Source organism: Electrophorus electricus, chromosome 8 (genome assembly GCF_013358815.1).
Source record: "Electrophorus electricus isolate fEleEle1 chromosome 8, fEleEle1.pri, whole genome shotgun sequence".
NCBI classification, from domain to species: Eukaryota; Metazoa; Chordata; class Actinopteri; order Gymnotiformes; family Gymnotidae; genus Electrophorus; species Electrophorus electricus.
In genome coordinates this window covers 24,211,019-24,230,708 of record NC_049542.1, presented here as the reverse complement: position 1 = coordinate 24,230,708, position 19,690 = coordinate 24,211,019, and the positions used below count along the sequence as shown (strand labels likewise).

At 43.4% G+C, this 19,690-nt stretch overlaps 1 protein-coding gene across 2 annotated transcripts in view; it reads left to right on the top strand.

The window, feature by feature from the left end:
* The window catches only part of npr1a (natriuretic peptide receptor 1a), a 55,763-nt gene extending 36,370 nt beyond the window's left edge, over positions 1–19,393 (top strand). Inside the window, exons 6-22 of one of the 2 annotated variants that reach the window (XM_027019747.2) lie at positions 1,617–1,711; positions 2,464–2,599; positions 3,552–3,636; positions 4,805–4,925; positions 6,198–6,272; positions 6,519–6,596; positions 6,746–6,850; positions 7,363–7,434; positions 7,884–8,043; positions 8,562–8,717; positions 11,727–11,895; positions 12,376–12,522; positions 12,694–12,817; positions 12,943–13,011; positions 13,160–13,334; positions 15,561–15,659; positions 16,088–19,393. In XM_027019747.2, coding sequence (XP_026875548.1) covers positions 1,617–1,711; positions 2,464–2,599; positions 3,552–3,636; positions 4,805–4,925; positions 6,198–6,272; positions 6,519–6,596; positions 6,746–6,850; positions 7,363–7,434; positions 7,884–8,043; positions 8,562–8,717; positions 11,727–11,895; positions 12,376–12,522; positions 12,694–12,817; positions 12,943–13,011; positions 13,160–13,334; positions 15,561–15,659; positions 16,088–16,239 — 2,018 coding nt within the window. In that variant the 3' untranslated portion in view covers positions 16,240–19,393. Of the gene's footprint in view, positions 1–1,616; positions 1,712–2,463; positions 2,600–3,551; positions 3,637–4,804; positions 4,926–6,197; positions 6,273–6,518; positions 6,597–6,745; positions 6,851–7,362; positions 7,435–7,883; positions 8,050–8,561; positions 8,718–11,726; positions 11,896–12,375; positions 12,523–12,693; positions 12,818–12,942; positions 13,012–13,159; positions 13,335–15,560; positions 15,660–16,087 lie in introns of both variants that reach the window. The other variant, XM_027019746.2, reaches the window with a different exon arrangement.
* Positions 19,394–19,690: the final 297 nt, after the last annotated feature.

Sequence of the window (19,690 nt, the reverse complement as noted above, 5' to 3'; positions counted from 1 at the left end):
TGAATCCAGCGTAGTTAAAAGTCTTTTCTCTCTAACACTGCATGGGTGACAGCTGCTTGCAGTATTTATTTCACATGAAACTCTGCTAGTCAATGTTACAGTCACATGCATCACATTTGTTATGTGTTATTTTGTTGTGGTTTCATTAAATTAATCATTACTGTACACATTTTCATACATACAGGCATTCTAATCCCCTTCTGCACTTAAATTAAATTAAATGATTTAACAAAAAACAATTATCTCAGTGAACTCTTAAGAGGTATGCAGCAACTATTAGCTGCTCTAAAATATTAATGTCCAGTTGTAACAGTAATATCCTCCCGTAATAAGTGCAGTACTGTAATTGTAACATGATCAGACTAGATAGCCTAAATGAAAGGAACTGTCCTCTACATTTACACGTCAGTCTGTTCATAAGATTTTCCATAATGCTTGAATATTTTGCCAAAAACTGTAGCTTTTTTGACTTGCAACTTAACAGTGCTACACCGCAGTAAGGGCTGCAGTCTGTATTGTTGCATTTCAAAGAGGCATGTGCAAAGCCCTGGTGGTGAGGCAGCTATCGGTGCCGTCTGAATGGACAGTGTCTCCTGGGAGTTCCTGCAGTCAGTCTGCAGGTCTGGGTGAGTTAACAAAGTCACCACGTCTGGGGTCACAGCAAGAGGCCTGAAGCAGGCTGCCGCCCCTACTCCGTTTCAGGTGGTGATTAGCCACACCTGTTGTTTCCACACCTGCCGCCATCAGGCAAACATGACTGAGCAGCCGCTGTACGTGAACCTTGCAGCGCACATGTGCTTTGAACACCTGCATTCAGGATTTGCCGTGTGGCCGGTTTTGGTGAGCGTGCCGACACGAGGCCAGGCAAAATGTTCCAAGGGAACAAAAAAAGACGGAGGAATATATTAAGCTATTTGTCATTTCATTCATGTCCTGTTCTTACAGTGTTTGTGGGAGGCTCTGTGGTTTCTTTGCCACCTGCTGAGGGGATTAAGCTCACTTGGCTCTGTCAGCTCACCTCACACGTTTGCTCTCTCCATGTCGTTAGCGTGGGCTCACGGAGCTAGCGCCTCACCCTGGCAGTGCGCCCTGCATTTGAGGAGCAAATGTGAAGCTTCTGTCACTGGCGGTTCGTTGCTTGGCACAGAGGAATCCAGGATGATTCTAGAATGTTCAGTAGTGTTTCCGGAGGAGTCTCGCCTCCTTCCTGTGTGCCTGGTGCAGACTCATTTGTGCTTTTTGTGTGTGTGTGTGTGTGTGTGTGTGTGTGTGTGTGTGTGTGTGTGTGTGTGTGTATGTGTTTTTTTTTTGTTGTTGTTGTTGACACAAAACACAGACACATCTGCTGTTGTTTGTCTTCTGTAAGCCAATCTCCCATATTGGTATGTTGATGGATGAGTTGGAAATGAGAGTGAATTGCTGTTTACACAGATTTGTCAGAAGTAAAGGAAAATATGTCACTGTATTTAATAGAGACTTTCAAACATGTCATGTTTTAGTGCTTCCAAATAACAGGAAAACCAAGATATCAGGATGACCAGTTTGTATCATATGCCTAGTTTATAATGCCCTTTGAAATTGATAACTTTAGGTACATTGTTCTTTACTCTGAACAGGTGTCACCGGCCTAGTACACATGGATGAGAATGGTGATCGAGAAATTGATTTTGCGCTCTGGGACATGACTAACACAGACTCAGGAGTCTACCAGGTACCTATGCCTCCATTTGAACACATGAACATTCCTCAATATTGTCAATATTGTTAATGGATCTGTTCCTACTTGTTTTGGGGCCATGTAGAGCTTGTAAAGCCCATCATTTAGGCAGCAAGAACAGATAGTGTGTATCTGTGCATGTGTGTGTGTCTGTGTGTCTGTGTGTGCCTGTGTGTGTGTCTGTCTGTCTGTGCATGTGTGTGCATGTGCGTGTGTGTGTGTGTGTGTCTGTGCATGTGTGTGTGCATGTGCGTGTGTGTGTGTGTGTGTATGCGTGTGTGTGCATGTGTGTGCGCGTGTGTGTGTAAATGTGCGTGTGTGTCTGTCTGTCTGTGTGCATGTGTGTGTGTATGTGTCTGTATGTCTGTGTATACACGTGTGTGTGTGTCTGTCTGTCTGCGTGTGTGTGTGTCTGTCTGTCTGTCTGTCTGTGTGTGTGTGTGTGTGTGTGTGTGTCTGTCTGTCTGTCTGCGTGTGTGTGTGTGTGTGTGTGTGTGTGTGTCTGTCTGCATGTGTGTGTGTGCATGTGTGTGTGTTTGTGTGCATGTGTGTGTGTGTATGTGTCTGTGTGTCTGTGTATACACGTGTGTGTCTGTGTGCATGTGTGTGTGCGTGTGTGTGTCTGTGTGCATGTGTGTGTGTCTGTGTCTGTATGTCTGTGTATACACGTGTGTGTGTGTCTGTCCGTCTGCATGTGTGTGTGTGTGTGTGTGTGTGTGTGTGTGTGTATGTGTGTGTGTTTGCAGATTGTGTCTGTGTATAACAGCAGTGTGAAACAGATGATTCCAGAGGCAGGGATGAAGGTGCACTGGATCAAGGGCAGCCCCCCTCCTGACATCCCTCCATGTGGCTTTAAGAACGATAAGCCTGCCTGCCTGGCCCGTAAGCTCCTCCCACCCTCCTCCTCACTTCATAGCCCCGCCCCCCACAGTTGGTACTTCAGCCAACTTGCTTTTGTTCGGGACAATTATTTGGCACCATAGAATCCAGATCCCAACGAGTAGTGGGGAATTGGGTTCTGAGTGCAGTACATTCCTGTGTCCCCCAACATTACACTTTAATGGTCAGCTACACGCATGTGAGTGGTGCACGTCAAGTGTTATCATATTTTAAAATGATAATGCTTCCATACATACAACTAATTACATTCAAAAGGGGTTTTTGTGAACACCCATAATAAGCTAAATGTCTACCATGGCATTCCCAGTCAACGGATATTAACAGCATTGTAACTTTATGGGAGGTTGTTCTAGTACAGACTGCAAAAGAGATTTTTACTTATCCCTCAAAGAGCTGAAGGCATGTCATCTGTGTAAGCACCATTACTGACTGCCCCTGGCACAGAGTTAACTTGATGGGGTCTTTAGACTTGAGCCAACGTCTATCAACATTCAAAGATGATTATGTCTGATTTAAGGATAAGCAGACAACAAAGAGCTGTAGTAAATCGCTCATCGCTCTGGATGGAGTTGTAAACATGAATGAGTGTGGCGGCAGTCCAAGAGAAGCTGAATCTATCCTGAAGTTCTGAAGACAACGCCTGGCCCTACACCTTATCACGTACTTCATGTCAATAAATTATGGGTTTTTTCCTTTACTTAGTGTACCCCAATGTAGTTATGGTGGACATCTGGTAACCACAACAATGCCACATCGCTAGGTCGCCATACCTGTGTGGCTCTAGACATGCAGCATAATCAGACACCCAGTGTCAGACAGAGTTAGCAAGCCGTCATACTGCGGCTGACCTTCTAAAAGATTTTTATGGGCGCATTTCTAAATGATACTGCTTCCATGGGTTACGCTTTATGTGTGTGGCCTTTGTTCATTTCAGGAACGGTCACCATGCATCAGATGGTCTCTGTAGTGGTCTGCTTCATCTTCATCATCATCGTCACCATCACAGTCTTCATCTACAGGTCAGTTGAGCCCTGCGCCTCCGGGTGGGGGTTACTGCAATCGCTTCCTGTTGTGGAGGATTTACACTGTGATACACTCTCCACTTTGATCCCTTATTTTTTCTCACTGTCACCCACTTCTCTCTCTCTCCCTCTTTATATCTCTCTCTCCCGCTCTCATGTGACTCTCTTGTGATCCCTCTTTGCCATTTTTCCAATCCATTATCTTCTCTTACAAAATTTCATTTTCTCCCCCACATGCCTTTGTTGTTTTGTCCTGCTATTTTCCTAAACTCTCTCTCTCTCTCTCTACCTCTCTCTCTCGCTCTCTCTCTCTCTTTCTCTACCTCTCTCTCTCTACCTCTCTCTCTCTCTCTCTCTCTCTCTCTCTCTCTCTGACTTCTCATTAATCTCTTCCTCTCTCCACCTCATCCACCCTGTTACCAATACCTTTTCAGAGAGCTCGTTCACAAATGATAATGGGAAAAGAAGACAGCGTGACCCAAACAAGGATCCTTTATACAGACGGATATACAGATGGGTCTCCGACCCTGACTCTAATGTGACCCCGTTTTCTAAAATTGAACAAAATATAAATATCATAAACATGAAATGAATAAAAGCTCTCATTCTCTCAGACTTTCTGTAAATGTCTTGATGGAGTGGTGACTGTGGATGTTTATTGTTTATTTCTGATATGTATCTTTGCAGTGTATTAACTGGTGGTGGGTATTTCTTTTATGAAAATGTATTTGTGTGGTTGTTAGATAACTGCATGGTCTTGAACTTGAGAGAATGATTTATTTACTCATATACATACTTATGTAGTTATATGTTTGGACCTGTTCTTATGATTGGAAATGTGATCTAAAGTGAGCACTGGACTCGTGAGATAAATAAATTCATGTTACTTCGAGGGACTCAGCGAATGCTGTCTTTCAGTGGTTCAGGGTCTGGCAGTCTTCCCGTGACCTGCTCGTCTCAAACGCCTTGTCAAGCTCTGACATGTCTGTCCTCGCTACTTGCACACAGTGTGCTTCTTCTTTTCCATCTCTTCCTTTCTTCCATGCTCGTTTTCCTCCCCCTCTCTCTCACTCTCTCACACACACAATTTCATTGTCCTTTGACGTTTCTTTTCTTTTACTTTCACTCGCTCCGTCTCTCTCACCCGCCGCGTTCTGTCCATCAGAAAGGTGAAGCTGGAGAATGAGTTGACTGCTCAGCTGTGGAGAGTGTACTGGGAGGACATTCAGATTAGTAACCTGGATAAGGCACTACGCAGGGCGTGCAGCAGACTTACCCTTTCACTGGTGAGGCCAGACACACACACACCCACTCACACACACACACACACACACACACACTCACACACAAAATCACACACACACACACACTATCTCACACACACACACACAGACACACACACACTCACACACAAAATCACACACACACACTATCTCACACACACACCCACTCACACACACACACACACACACACACTCACACACAAAATCACACACACATACACACTATCTCACACACACACACACACACACACAAACAGACACACACACACTCACAAACACAGACACACACACACTCACACTATCTCTCTCACACACACACACACACAAACAGACACACACACACTCACACACAAAATCACACACACATACACACTATCTCACACGCACACACACAGACACACACACACTCACACTATCTCTCACACACACACACACAAAATCACACACACATATACACACACATACACACACACACACACACACACACACACACACACACACACACTCATACACACAGACACACACACACTCACACACAAAATCACACACACATGCACACTGCAGGGCGTGCAGCAGACTTACCCTTTCACTGGTGAGGCCAGACACACACACACACACACACAAAATCACATACACACTGTCTCACACACACACACACACACACACACACACACACTCACACTATCTCTCTCTCACACACACACATACACACAAAATCACACACATACACACTATCTCACACACACACACACACACATACACAGACACACACTCACACACAAAATCACACACACATACACACTATCTCACACACACATGCACACACACGGACACACACACACTCACACTATCTCACACACACACATGCACACACACAGACACACACACACTCACACTATCTCACACACACACACTATCTCTCACACACACACACACACTCACACACAAAATCACACACACATACACACTATCCCTCACACACACACACACACACACACACTCACAAAAAGAATCACACACACATACACACTATCTCTCTCTCACACACACACACAAAATCACACACACATACACACTATCTCTCTCATACACACACACACACACAATCGCACACATATACACACATTATAGATAATGCCTGTTTTTCTCCAGTTTCCCATCATGGACATTTTTTACCTCAACTAAAACAAACTGCCACCCACTCACAACTACACACACTCTAAATGCTAAAGAATTCCTGACTGTGTGATTTCTTATTGCTGGGCCTGTCAACAGAGGGGTTCCAACTATGGCTCCCTGCTGACCATGGAAGGCAATGTCCAGATTTATGCCAAGACCTGCTACTACAAGGTACGAGTGTGTCTCTCCATCATTTCCATTTGCAGACAGAAGAAAACAAAAAAACAGCCATCATTACTCATTCACTGCTGCTCACATGGGCTGTTTTGTCTTCTACCTGATCATTTTGGCAAGTCACTGTCATGCTGACATCGTTTGGTCCTCAGTGAGATTATTCCTCACTAAAGATGATTTGTCTGGCAGCTGCAAGAGCAGATAGGGGAACCGATGCTCATGTGCTAATGTGCTCTTCTCCAGGGCAACATAACAGCCATTAAGTATGTCAACAAGAAACGCATCGAGCTCACCAGGAAAGTGCTGTTTGAACTGAAACATGTGAGTGTGCGCTCTCTGCCACTGCCTGCCATGTGCTGGTAGAGTCATTAAGTTTGTGTTACATTCTGGGACAGCCTGACACAGGCTGAGAGAGACTGAGTCCTCCCCTCTCTCCTCCCCTCTCATCAACTCCCCTCACCCTCTTAAAGATGCGTGATGTTCAGAACGAGCACCTGAACAGATTCATCGGTGCCTGCACTGACTCCCCACACATCTGCATTCTCACTGAATATTGTCCGCGGGGCAGCCTGCAGGTAACCGCACCCTACAGTTATACAGCCACAAACACTCACAAAAACAGTCCTCAGCACTATGTTCAGAAACATACATCTGTACAGTCCACATTCTCATTTTAGCTAACAGTTGGCATTGTTTACATAAATCCCACCAAAAATGATGTTTAATGACACAAATTATGTCCATGCTAACGTTAATGTTTTTCTCCTCCATATGTCTATTTACATACACACACACACACACACACACACACACACGTATATACCAAAAACACTTTCATTTAACTGAATATGATTGTCATTCAACCTGGCTCCTGTATATCATGTATGTGCAGACTTTGTGTAGTACGTGTTGAAATGAAATTGCTTGTGTAAGTGTATTACTGCATCTCATGAATATTAACTTTGTCCTTCTTACGACCTACTCTCAAAGTACATTCTTTTCCTTATGGGCTCACATAATTATAAGTGGCTGAAGTGTGTGTGTGTGTGTGTGTGTGTGTGTGTGTGTGTTCGTGTCCAACCTGTAGGACCTCATGGAGATAGAGAGCATCACTTTGGATTGGATGTTCCGATATTCCCTCATTAGTGACATTGTTAAGGTCAGTATCCTATATAGCAGACGCCTCGTTCACAACATATGTGTTGGCATCCAGGTTCTAAAAGTATCCCATATTGGTCTTTCCAGAGGACACTGCAGACAGCTAGAGAAAATGCTGTATTGTGTCGTGTTATGTCAAGCAGTTTAGACTGTTGGGTAAATGTGATGAAAATATATGCTGACATCAGGACATAGTGACATTGGGTTAACCAATATGTCAGTAGACTGTGTCAGTGTTTTGTGATATAGAATTTGATGTAGCCCAAATGTTTTAAGTTTTAATATCATAAGAAAGCCTAAATAATAGGTTTTTTGAAGATCAGAATAATGAAGATCAGGGCTAAAAACAGCCTGACCAATGAATGTTGCACCCAGCAGCATAGTACACACAAGTGGGACTTTCAGACGCACGCACATTTGGGTGAACGATACTGCCTCTTCTCCACCCAGGGAATGGCGTTCCTTCACAACAGCGTGATCATCTCTCATGGTAACCTGAAGTCCTCCAACTGCCTTGTGGACAGTCGCTTTGTGCTGAAGATCACGGACTATGGGCTGGCCAGCTTCCGCAAAGAAGACAGCACTGAGGACACACATGCCTACTATGCACGTGAGAGTAAAAAAACACACATGCATACACACCCAAACACACACACACTCAGCATGAGAATGTATTTGTGTGTGTGTGTGTGTGTGTGTGCATCTGTGCGTGTGTGTGTGTGTGTGCACGCATACTTGTGTGCATGTGTGAGTATGTGTGTATATGCATGTATGTGTGTGTGTGCGCGTGTGTGTGTGTGTGTGTGTGTACATGAGTATGCGTGTGTGTGCATAAGTATGTGCATGTATGTGTGTTTGCGTGTGTGCATAGTTCTGTGCATGTGTGTGTTTGCATGTGTGAGTACACGTGTATGTGTCTGTGTGCGAGTGTGTGTGTGTGCGTGTACACATGCATACTTGTGTGCATGTGTGTGAGTGTGCATGTGTGAGTATGCATGTATGTGTGTGTGTGCGTGTGTGTGTGTGCGTGTGTGTGTGTGCGTGTGTGCGTGTGTGTGTGTGCGTGTGTGTGTGTGTATGCATTAGTTAAATATCTGTGTGTGTGTGTGTGTGTGTGTGTGTGTGTAGGTAAGCTGTGGACAGCTCCAGAGCTGGTGCGCATTGATAACAGGCCGGCGTGCGGCACACAGAAGGGAGACGTGTACAGCTTCGGCATCATCTTGCAGGAACTTGCCCTTCTCAAAGGAGTCTTCTACCTGGACAGCCCTCCACTCAGCCCTAAAGGTTAGACCCTTCTGGCATGGCTGTCAAAAAGTACGCAGACGTGCTTAAGCTTTCAGAGTGTTTTATTCCCAGCATGTGTGATCTGGATCTGACAGGAAGTTTAATGCGTTCATTACAATGGACAGAGTGGTTAGTTCTAATCTGATTTTTCGATGTGGCTGTATTCAGATTATATAGGACTGTTTTCCACACTTTGGTCACATGGATAATTATACTAGCTCATGCCTCGTGTCATTCTGTGCTACCTGCCCCGTGTCACTTCTGCACTTCCCCCATCGTCCTCCACCTGTATCCTGAGTTCATCTCCCTTGTGTGTGTGTGTGTGTGTGTGTGTGTGTGTGTGTGTGTGTGTGTGTGTGTGTGTGTTTGAGGTGTTCGATAATGAGCTTCTGCTTTTAGTTTCCTTATTTACATTCTTACTCTGTCAGCAGTGCAGGGTGCTATACCACTTATGTGTTGACAGTCTGACACACAGAGAGATAAATGCATGTACACACACATATTGATATATCACAGTTGACTGAAAGAGAGAAATTGGAGGAAGTGAGAGTGTGGGAGTGAAAGAGAATGAGAGAGAGAGCGAGAGAGAGAGGAGGGGGATCGAGGAAACATGAGTGAAATACACAGCAGGTGATGACAGAGAAAATAGAGTTGAACCCGGTAAAAGCAGAATGTCATAGAAATTGTAATTAAAAGTACATTACGCCAACATATTCCAGATGTTTAACAGTTTACATACATAGGAGCAGGCATTTTTCATTCATAGTAATGCTAAGAAAAATTTTAAGGGCATCTATATTCAAATTTATTTTAAATTTAAAATCAGATGTAGAATAGACTTACCTGCTGAGATCATTACATATGACAGTTGTTAAATGGAGGTAGGTAGGTAGATAGGTACATTTCTTCTCCCCTATGTTATCTTCACCACCCCCAATGATTACTGGGATAATGTTCATTCTTTGGTATTCATTGCCTTAGTCCTGATTCCCTTGGAAACCTGTAGAGAGTAATTCAGCATGTCCACATGGATTCAAAGATCCGATTTACTCCACTATCCCTTTGAAACTAGATAAACTACGGCTTGGACCCCATCACGAGTTTGCTTATGTCAATATGGGGTCTTGCTGAGAAGAAATCCAGTAGTGCATGTAAGGGGCATCTTAATAGACCAATCTTAAAAACTATGGAGGCGAGGCATTGACTTATCCAGCTCAGTGTGTTAAAGGTGTCCACACTTATACCGGCATTTAACAATGAGAACAGGCTCTGTGACTTTAATGATTGAGACTTTCATGTCACCACGCTCATATTCTTTTTTCTGCATCTCCCGACTGTGATGAAATGGCCTTCGGTTCTCTTTGCTTATAAAACCCAAATCATCAGCAGATCATCCGGGTATAATTTACAAACTGTCCAGATGGACTTGCAGGTTCTTTGGTGCGTACGTATTAGGAATGTGAGGATGCAAGGCTTGTTCGGGGTGTGGAATGATGTGCTGGAAGGTCCAAATGAACACATTCAACATATTTGCATGGATGTGTTCTCCATCAGTGCTGACTTCATGCTGGAAACTGACACATGCGGTTACAGAAGCTCAATGGATGAGCACATGTACTGTTTGGATATAATTAGGATGGAGCTATCAGTGGCATGAGTACACAGTGCTGGAGCATAGAAAGTGATGGCGGATAAACACAGCATTGCTGTTACTACCATTTATGTTCGTCACTAAGTCTTAGATTATTATAAACATGAGATTCTGCTTTTGCTGTTGATGTTATTGGGTTTTTCTTATTTGTAAACGAAAGAAAAGCAATGAAAAAGATGATTGCAATAAAAGGAATGGTAATGACAGAGTGTCGTGGGAATGGTAATGACAGAATGTCAGGAACTGTAGGAACTATAATGACAGAAATCTATAGGAACTATATAAAGGGAATGAGGGAGAGAGAGAGACTGCAGATTAGCTGGAAAGACGGGCACCTCGCTAGACACACTGAGCAATGCTGACAGAAAAACACAAGGAGAAGCAAGGATAATGAAAGCAAGAGGTGCAATACCCACAAAAAAGCAACAGTATGGCAATTACCAGGCAGGGCAATAGAAAACACTGGGCCTGCCTGCGTTGGTGCTCCTTGTCCAGTAATGAAACGTAGAACATGTGCCGTGCTGTAGGCATCACTGCCATCATACACAGTGAGTATGTGCGAGAATTTGCTCAGTATCTGTGAGCACCTCTCTGTTCTTGTCTGGGTTGTGGGCTACCACATGTGTAACGTGTTAAACCTAAAGAGAGCGAGTGGAACTCATCAAGAGCTCATTTACTACCCGTGATTACACTGTTTAAATATGTGAGAATTGCGCTCACCTACACAGAAAGGCAGACGTAGCTGATGTTTGGAAATCTTCTTCTTGTTCTCGGTACAGAGCCATTGTGCAGAAACAAAGGCTGACAGCATGGCTTTCTGACTGGAAGAAGTTACTATCTGATGGCACAAAGGCAGTAATATCAAACGTCTGCGATGCTGAATTATACATGATTGTGGGCAGAGACGTTTTGCAATACTTTGTTCAAACATGTTTATGACTGTCCATGTAACTGCTTTGTAATAACAGATTGCTATGTCACTTCTGGCACTTCTTGTCTCTCTCTCTCTGTCTCTCTCTCTCTGTCTCTCTCTCTCTCTCTCCTTCTCCCTCCCTCTCTCCTTTCCTCTCTCTCCATCTCTCCGCCCCCACCTTTCTCTCTCGCTCTCTCTCTCTCCTTCTCCCTCCCTCTCTCTTCCTCTCTCTCCATCTCTCCGCCCCCACCTCTCTCTCTCTCTCTCTCGCACTCTCTCTCTCTCCTTCTCCCTCCCTCTCTCTTCTTCTCTCTCCATCTCTCCCCCCACCTCTCTCTCTCTCTCTCTCTCTCTCTCTTTCTCCCTCCCTCTTCCTCTCTCTTCCTCTCTCTCCATCTCTCCCCCCACCTCTCTCTCTCTCTCTCTCTCTCTCTGTGTGTATCAGAGATTGTGGAGCGGGTTGCAGAGGGCCACTGGCCGTACCTCCGTCCTCAGCTGTGTGCGCAGAGCCACAGTGAGGAGTTGGGCGTGCTGATGCAGCGCTGCTGGTCCGAGGACGCCTGCGAGAGGCCAGACTTCAACCAGATCAAAGTGATGCTTCACAAACAAAACAGGTACCCAAGAGCCCTGCCCACATCATCAGAATAGACACACCTCCTCCTCCTCCAGGGCTTCAAACTACAATACACTGGAAATAATCTTTTAATCTTTTTATCTGGTTTAATCTTTGTGCAGGAAACCGGCCTATTCACGTTATGATACCTAAGACCACAATTCACTACATGTCAGCAAAACTCAAGCATCCTTTTCCATTCTAAATCCACGTCAACATAAATATTGACTTCAAATTTAGTTGATATACTAAAATCTTTTCAACTAGTTCATAGTGGTAAGGTACACAAGAGATGAGTAACACTGACAACAATTTTTAAACCTCTCTGCTTGTTATCAGAATTTCTACATTGTCAGTCAGATTGCTGTAGACACTGTAGACCCGGCCCGTTTGTTCCTGGAGGGTTAGCCACGCTGCTGTGTGCAGGCCTATCTGCCTACCATGCCTGACCTTTCCCCATGTGCTCCCCTGGCATGCGCAGAGGCTATGGCTCCAACATCCTGGACAACCTGCTGTCTCGCATGGAGCAGTACGCGAACAACCTGGAGGAGCTGGTGGAGGAGAGGACGCAGGCATACCACGAGGAGAAGCGCAAGGCCGAAGCCCTGCTCTATCAGATCCTGCCCCAGTGAGTGGGTCCCGCGTCTGGCGTCCCGCGTCCAGGGTCCCGTCGGTTCGCCACGCTCAGCTGATAGCAGGAAAGTACTCTTTCTGCTTTTAATCATTGCTTCTGATTCATGGTGCGCGTGTGTGTGCGCGCGCGTGTGTGTGTGTGTGTGTGTGTGTGTGTGTGTTGCAGTTCAGTGGCAGAGCAGCTGAAGAGGGGAGAGACTGTGCAGGCTGAGGCGTTTGACTCAGTCACCATCTACTTCAGTGACATCGTGGGCTTCACTGCCCTGTCAGCAGAGAGCACACCCATGCAGGTGACCGCCGCCAAACTCCGCCATCCACACTTTGTAGCGGCAGCCAAACAGGAAGTGGCAGATCTATGGCTGTGAGGACGCTGCAGCTCTGTCTCCACTCATGTGCCTGTTTCTTCCTCCTTCAGGTCGTCACTTTGCTGAACGACTTGTACACGTGCTTTGATGCCATAATCGACAACTTTGACGTTTACAAGGTAATGAAAAAAATAACAGTTGGGCTTGGTTGCGCTGGGTCTTAAACCTTGATTTGTGGAAGCAGTTCTGGCCTGGTTCAGACTCCAGCCTGCTCCCATGCTGTGAAAGTGCAAATGGGGCCAGACTGTATCTGTGTGGTGCCCTCAGGTGGAGACCATCGGTGATGCGTATATGGTGGTGTCGGGGCTGCCTGTGAGGAACGGGAAACTGCACGGCCGAGAGATCGGCCGCATGTCTCTGGCCCTGCTGGAAGCTGTCCACTCCTTCAGGATCCGCCATCGGCCTGACCAGCAGCTGCGGCTACGCATTGGCATCCACAGTGGTGAGGACACAGGGGTCAGAGGTTACAGGAACAGGAGGGCTAAAGGTCAAATTGACCTTTCCTCTTTTTTAAACTTCCCTCTTACTCCATATGTGCTGAGCTAACATTGATAATGTAGCTAACAACTAATGGCCACTATTGAGGTCTGTGCTGGCAAAAATGATCGCGAACTAGCCTCAAACCCCAGAGTGAAATGAACCAAAGCTTCAAGATGGGTACTCCTACTATTTTTAGCTATGCAACATACATTTGTTATTTAACAGATAACAGTTATACATATATACAGTAGACATACAATTGATATCAGTGTCATACAGTATTAGAAACAACTTATTCCTGTGTATTTAAATGACCATTTATGGTAATCTGGTGCCATTTATGATTTTTTTTGACAGACATTTCATTATCCATTTTACACACTTAATTATCTATTGTACTGTTTTTTAAAATCTGCAATTGTTCCTGTGCTGATAAATTCTGTTCCATAGAGTGTGAATGACTATTGTCCAGTAGCTGTAATCTCAGTGGTATAATGACTGGTAAAGTCATATTTGTGCAGTAAAACTTCAAAATTACCATTTTGCTTATAAACATAATAAATTAGTATCAGATGCCATTTCCTTGCATCTCCCCACAGCCTTGAAACATCATGATAAGAGGAACACATTTTAGAATATTATTTGTAGATTATATTTCCACTTTCAGTACAATTATTCCTGCTACAGTAGTTAACAAGATGAGGACAGTGGCTATAGATATGTCCATAATGAACTGGATTTTAGATTTTTTAATAGGCAGACCTCAGACAGTAGAGGTAGGTGACAGGATAGCCTCTGTCTTCATTCTGAGCACTGGATCACCATAGGCTGTGTCCTAAGTTCATTACTGTGTACCAGGGTCGTGCTGCAGGGTTACAGTAGCAACTATGTTTTTATATATGTAGATGACACTGCTGTGACTGGTCTAATAGCCAACGAAGATGAAACAGCCTGCAGAGCTGAAGTGAAACACCTAGTGGAGTGGAGCAAGTATAACCATTTGGAACTAAACATTAATACAACTAAAGAGCTTATTATTGATTTTTAGAAAGAAAACTAATGCACATAATGCTGTTGTGATACACGTTGAAAGTGTGGCAGTCATAAAGACTTTCAAGTATCTGGGTGTAGACATACCCAAAGCTCTGACTGGGACAATCATTCTAAGGCTGTGATTAGAAAGACACAACAGCAAGTGTAGTTTCTCAGAAGAATTAGAAGGTTTGGTCTGAGTACACACTACCTAATTTGATTTTATCGCTGCACTGTATCGAGCATTTTACGTTATTGCGTTACGGTACAGTACAGCTGCACCACAGGTTCAGAACACAGAGGCCTAGATAAAACTGTGAAGACAGCTGAAACTCTGACTGCTTCATGACTCTCACATTTAGGCTCTCACATCACCTTTACACAGCTCACTGTCGAAGCAGAGCACAAATATCCCGAGGGAATCCTCTCATCCTGCTTTTTGTTTGTTTTTACTACCGTCAGGAAAGAGTTACCACAACAAGGCTTAAAACTGTTTTTGTCCCCAGGTTATTAGGATGATAAATAGTAAGTTGAAACTATTGATTGTATTTTGTTGTACGCAGGATGTGCAGTGCTATAGGTACTATATCTTGATTAGAGGTTGATGTTATTAATACTTTAATGCTCTTATATATGACAGTGGTGTTGTGTACAGGAAGAGATGTGTATGACTTAGATTTTCATTGTTTTTGAACACCTGCATCAGAAACACATGACAAACAAATGAACAATTAACAATACATAACAGCTCAACATAGCGTGAGGATTATTTCATCTTGGAGTTTGTACTGCTGTTGGTGGGTGTGAACGTCTCATATGTGTTAGCTATAATAGCCTTGGAGCGGTGGTGCAGAAATAGAGAAAACTAAAACTAACCCACGTCAGCTGTTCTTTGTCTTTGCAGTGTGGGTACTATTGTGTTAATCTGATTTTTCCACTTAACTGTTACTTGTACATATGGAGCAGAGTGAAAAGTGTGTGTCCTTTATGAGACGGCCCTGAGAATGCCATAATAACAGTACCAGTTTTTATTGTCTAGAATGAGTTAAGTAATAAACGTGTGTGCGTGTGTGTGTGTGTGTGTGTGTGTGTGTGTGTGCTTGTACATATGAACACACATTTGTGTGTACGTATGTGTATTTCTGTATATTTCCAGGTCCTGTGTGTGCTGGTGTTGTTGGATTGAAGATGCCAAGATATTGTTTGTTTGGTGACACAGTCAACACAGCCTCACGCATGGAGTCAAATGGAGAGGGTGAGTCACACAGCTCACGCATGAAGGAAGCATTAGATCACCTCTAATGGTGATTCAGTGTTACATATCAGTTAGTTTCAGCGTGGGATTCATACTGAATGGTCACTGAAAATGTAGAGACAAAAAGGCAAGCGATTCTCAGATGTTTTTGTTTTAACTTTTAAGCTAATTTTAAGATATGAAGTGCCTGGTATTTGGCCGTACAACTTAGCTTTAAACATATCGACCAAATCTGAAGTACTCATTAACACACTAGGCTGGTGGCAGTGATTACCCAGGGCCTCTTTCATTTGCATTGTAAGTTCTGTATTCAGGTTATAATCAGAAGTATTCAAGTTAGGATCAGATGCATGTAGGTTATAATCAGATGTATTCAGCTTTAGCAGTAAAGACACTAATGTCAACATTAATGTGTGGTCTTCCGTTAGCGCTGAAGATCCATGTTTCTGAGGCTACACGTGCAGTACTGCAGGAGTTCAACTGCTTCCAGCTGGAGCTGAGGGGAGATATAGAGATGAAAGGCAAGGGGAGGATGAGGACCTACTGGCTTCTGGGAGAGAGCAGCTCAGAGCACGCCTGACCAGAGTGGAGACGAGGACCGTATGAGGACAGTATGAAATACGCTTTCTCCTAAGAGAAGCGGCGCTTAATGGAGATATATATGAAATCACACAGCAAAAACAAATGTTTACAGGCACAAGCAGCCTTGGCCAGAGAGATGGGGAGAGAAACATGATGAAGAACCAGCAAGAAGACCTTCAATGGTTTCAGGACCACTATTACACTTCGGAATAGCATCTTTCTACTGCCTGTCAGAGGTTCAGGTTTCTGTCATGTGTGATTCAAACAATCACAGGTTCACGTTGTCTACTTTGGACAAAATTAATAAAAGATCTGCACCATTTGGAGAAGCAGATGAACGATGGCCTGAAGGACTCCCTTTTTCACTGTTGCAAGCGTTGACTGAAGCTGTTGAGTTTGAGGAGAGTGCCATCTAGTGGCTTGATGCCATACGTGTGTTTGCAATGCTGAACTTGTGGGACATTTTCCTCAGTCTTGCAGGCTTAATAGCAGAGCGTAGGAGCCTGGTCTTCTCGTTTCAGCAGTTTCACTTTGACTAAAAGCAACATGGTGTTTGTGATTTCCCTGCAAATGTCTATGTTACTACTCAGTACTTCCTGACATCCAGTATTTCAGTACATGGACGAAAAGGCCATGGAACAATCACCTCTTCTCTTTTGATCGTTAAATGCAGTATAAATGGTTTAGGAACAGAATGGTGTATAGACATACAATTAAAATATAACAAAGATACAGTACAAACAGAAAAGAACCTGAAGTTCTTTGTGGGAGTCAGAAAATATGATATACAGGGGGTAGAAATAAGGGAAGCAAAATATTGCAAATTTAAAAGTGACTAATTGTTAATTAAAAAGCAATATTTATATATTTTTATTTGTAGCAATTACACTATTTAACAATACATTATTAGAGATGAACACCTTTCAAAATCTACACTTTAAAGATTTAAAGCAATATGTGCCACAAGATAGAACACACACAAGTAAGAATTGTTTCAGAATGGAAGAATGCTGTAAAAGCCAGTGTTCACCGACATGGTTAGGAAGACAGTTCAAAGGTTGCCTGCTATATAATGCAGAATATCAGCATTAATCATACATCAGATTTCTATTCAACCTCCTTGATCAGCGTTAGTGTTGACACAGCTACAAAGCTGGTGTTTATAAGTGAGCAGTCATTCTAAAAGCAGTCACAAGAATGTCTGTGTTGCCGGCAAAACTCACACAGGCCCAAGGGAGCTCATTCTAAACGAGTAAAAGGATTCTGTTTCTCCACTTTTTCCAAAGATCAGTGGAGACCTAATGGGGCATTCAAAGCCTCTGGCTCAGTGCTTGCCATCTAGCAGCAGATTTCCAAATGCTCTACACCCACAAGTATTGAAATTCCACAAGTGCTTATAATGATAGTCAGTTCATCCTGAAGAATCAACCAGTGTCATTTTTCCCCACTACAATGCATGAAGCTGCTTTAAAGACATAACTATAGGCATGCATACTGCCTCATACGTACATTTTTGTCTACCTCCCGTATATTCATATTATATTTGAGGTATGCAGTATGAATATTACACAGAGTACATATTCTGAATGTTCAAAAGAACATGCAGACAGGTGTGTTTTTGATGCAATGGAAGCTATTTCCTGACTGCTGTCCCTTAAGTGAGAACAAACAAGTTACAGACATCTTCGCCCACTGCTCTCATGAGAGCATAGAAGGAAATGTGCTGCGATGCTAAGGAAGTCCCTCCAGTATCCACAAACAGCAATCTCTCCTAGAAGATATAACCAAGGAGTGACAGACTCCAGGCCTGGAGGGCCAGAGTCCAGCACAATTCTGAGATTTCCCAATGTTAGCACAGCTACTAAACCATGTCATTCACCGATGACTTGAATCAGATGCGTTTGAGGGAGAAATTACCCAACTGTGCCGGCCACTGGCCTTCTATCAGCAGAGTTGGTCTCCCCTGATTTGGACAGCCTCTGGCCTACAGAGAAAAGCAACCTTTCATTAGTCTTAATAAGGTGTAATTTAAGATGCTTTTTACCCTAACCACCAGTTGCCAGTAGCAGGAATAGTCCTCCTAGAGTCCTGAATAGACTTGCAAAAAGGCATCATGAGAAGACACTGGAACCTGGTAGCTCTTATTAAAGATATTCTCTGAAAGATTCCACTGATTAAATGAAATTTGTAGCTGCATCAGACACAGCTAAAATACACACTGCCAGCAGCCAGCTGGGAGTGGCTTTGTATTATTTATGGTGATACAGTCTGGAAGAGCATTATTTTCATGACATAAGGAGCGCAGATATCAGTGCTTGCCCTCACTATCTGTACATGTCTCCCTGACCATTTTTCTCTAGTTTATTCACTTGTCACATGGTTTCTGGGGTAAATGCTACCCAGTCAGGCTATGTGAATTACTGGTATGATGCCTTATCAATAAGAGTCATTTTAATTGTGAATTACTCAGATATCCCAGCAGCTAAACGCATATCACCGGGTCTTTCCCAACGCAAAGCACTTGTTCTGACATTGTAAGAAACAAATTCAAACTGTTTCATGTTTTATGCCATTTCGAAAGGTCCGGTAATGCTGATGCTCAGAGAGAGACAGAAGTAGTGTGGCCTATCACACTGCCATCTCTCACTACTCGCACATTCTAACATCCTAAAGGCAGGGGGCCAGGACGCGGTAGCCAAATGCCAGCTGCCAAACAACCCACTGCCACACTCACAGAGCTCTGGACTGGGTGCTGTACACGAGTATCACAAATGATGTCACTCCTCGTCAGAACAGGCTCCAATGAAACTATACGAATGCTCGGGGGGAATTGGAAATGAACTCACAATCATACTGCAACGTCATGGCAACTATGACTCTGTAGCAACTCGCCACAGGAATATGAAATCCTGTGGTGTACATGTTTTTGTCTTTGGTTGTCATTTTATTTTTTTCTTAATGTGAGGTGTTAAGGAATCAACTTTTTCCCTTGGAAAGGGCTTGAATGATTGTTCTTTTTATTAGTCATATTAAAATGGTGATTTGAGTAAGTGGCTCTGTGGGTGATAAAATCTGAAGATATATATTACAAATCTATGTTACTGGTTCATGTACTCTGTACGTGTGTGTGGGCCCTGGTAATGCCATGTAACAAGACAATAAATTGTACATAAAACACACAGTTAATCATTATTGGCATATATACTTCAAAACATATTAAGCAAATATTATGTTACAGACTGCAAAATGTAACATGTTAAGCTTTTTTTTTTCACTTTTACAGAGACAACCCATAATGCCTGCCTTTGGATCATAAAAAAATGTTAGATGCTTAATATATCTCTCTATACTAAAGACTAAAGTCATTCCTAACAAGGGAATTCATATTAGTTTAAATGACCACAGCTCTGCTCCTTTTATTTAAAATGTTGTACTATTGTGATAGCTAC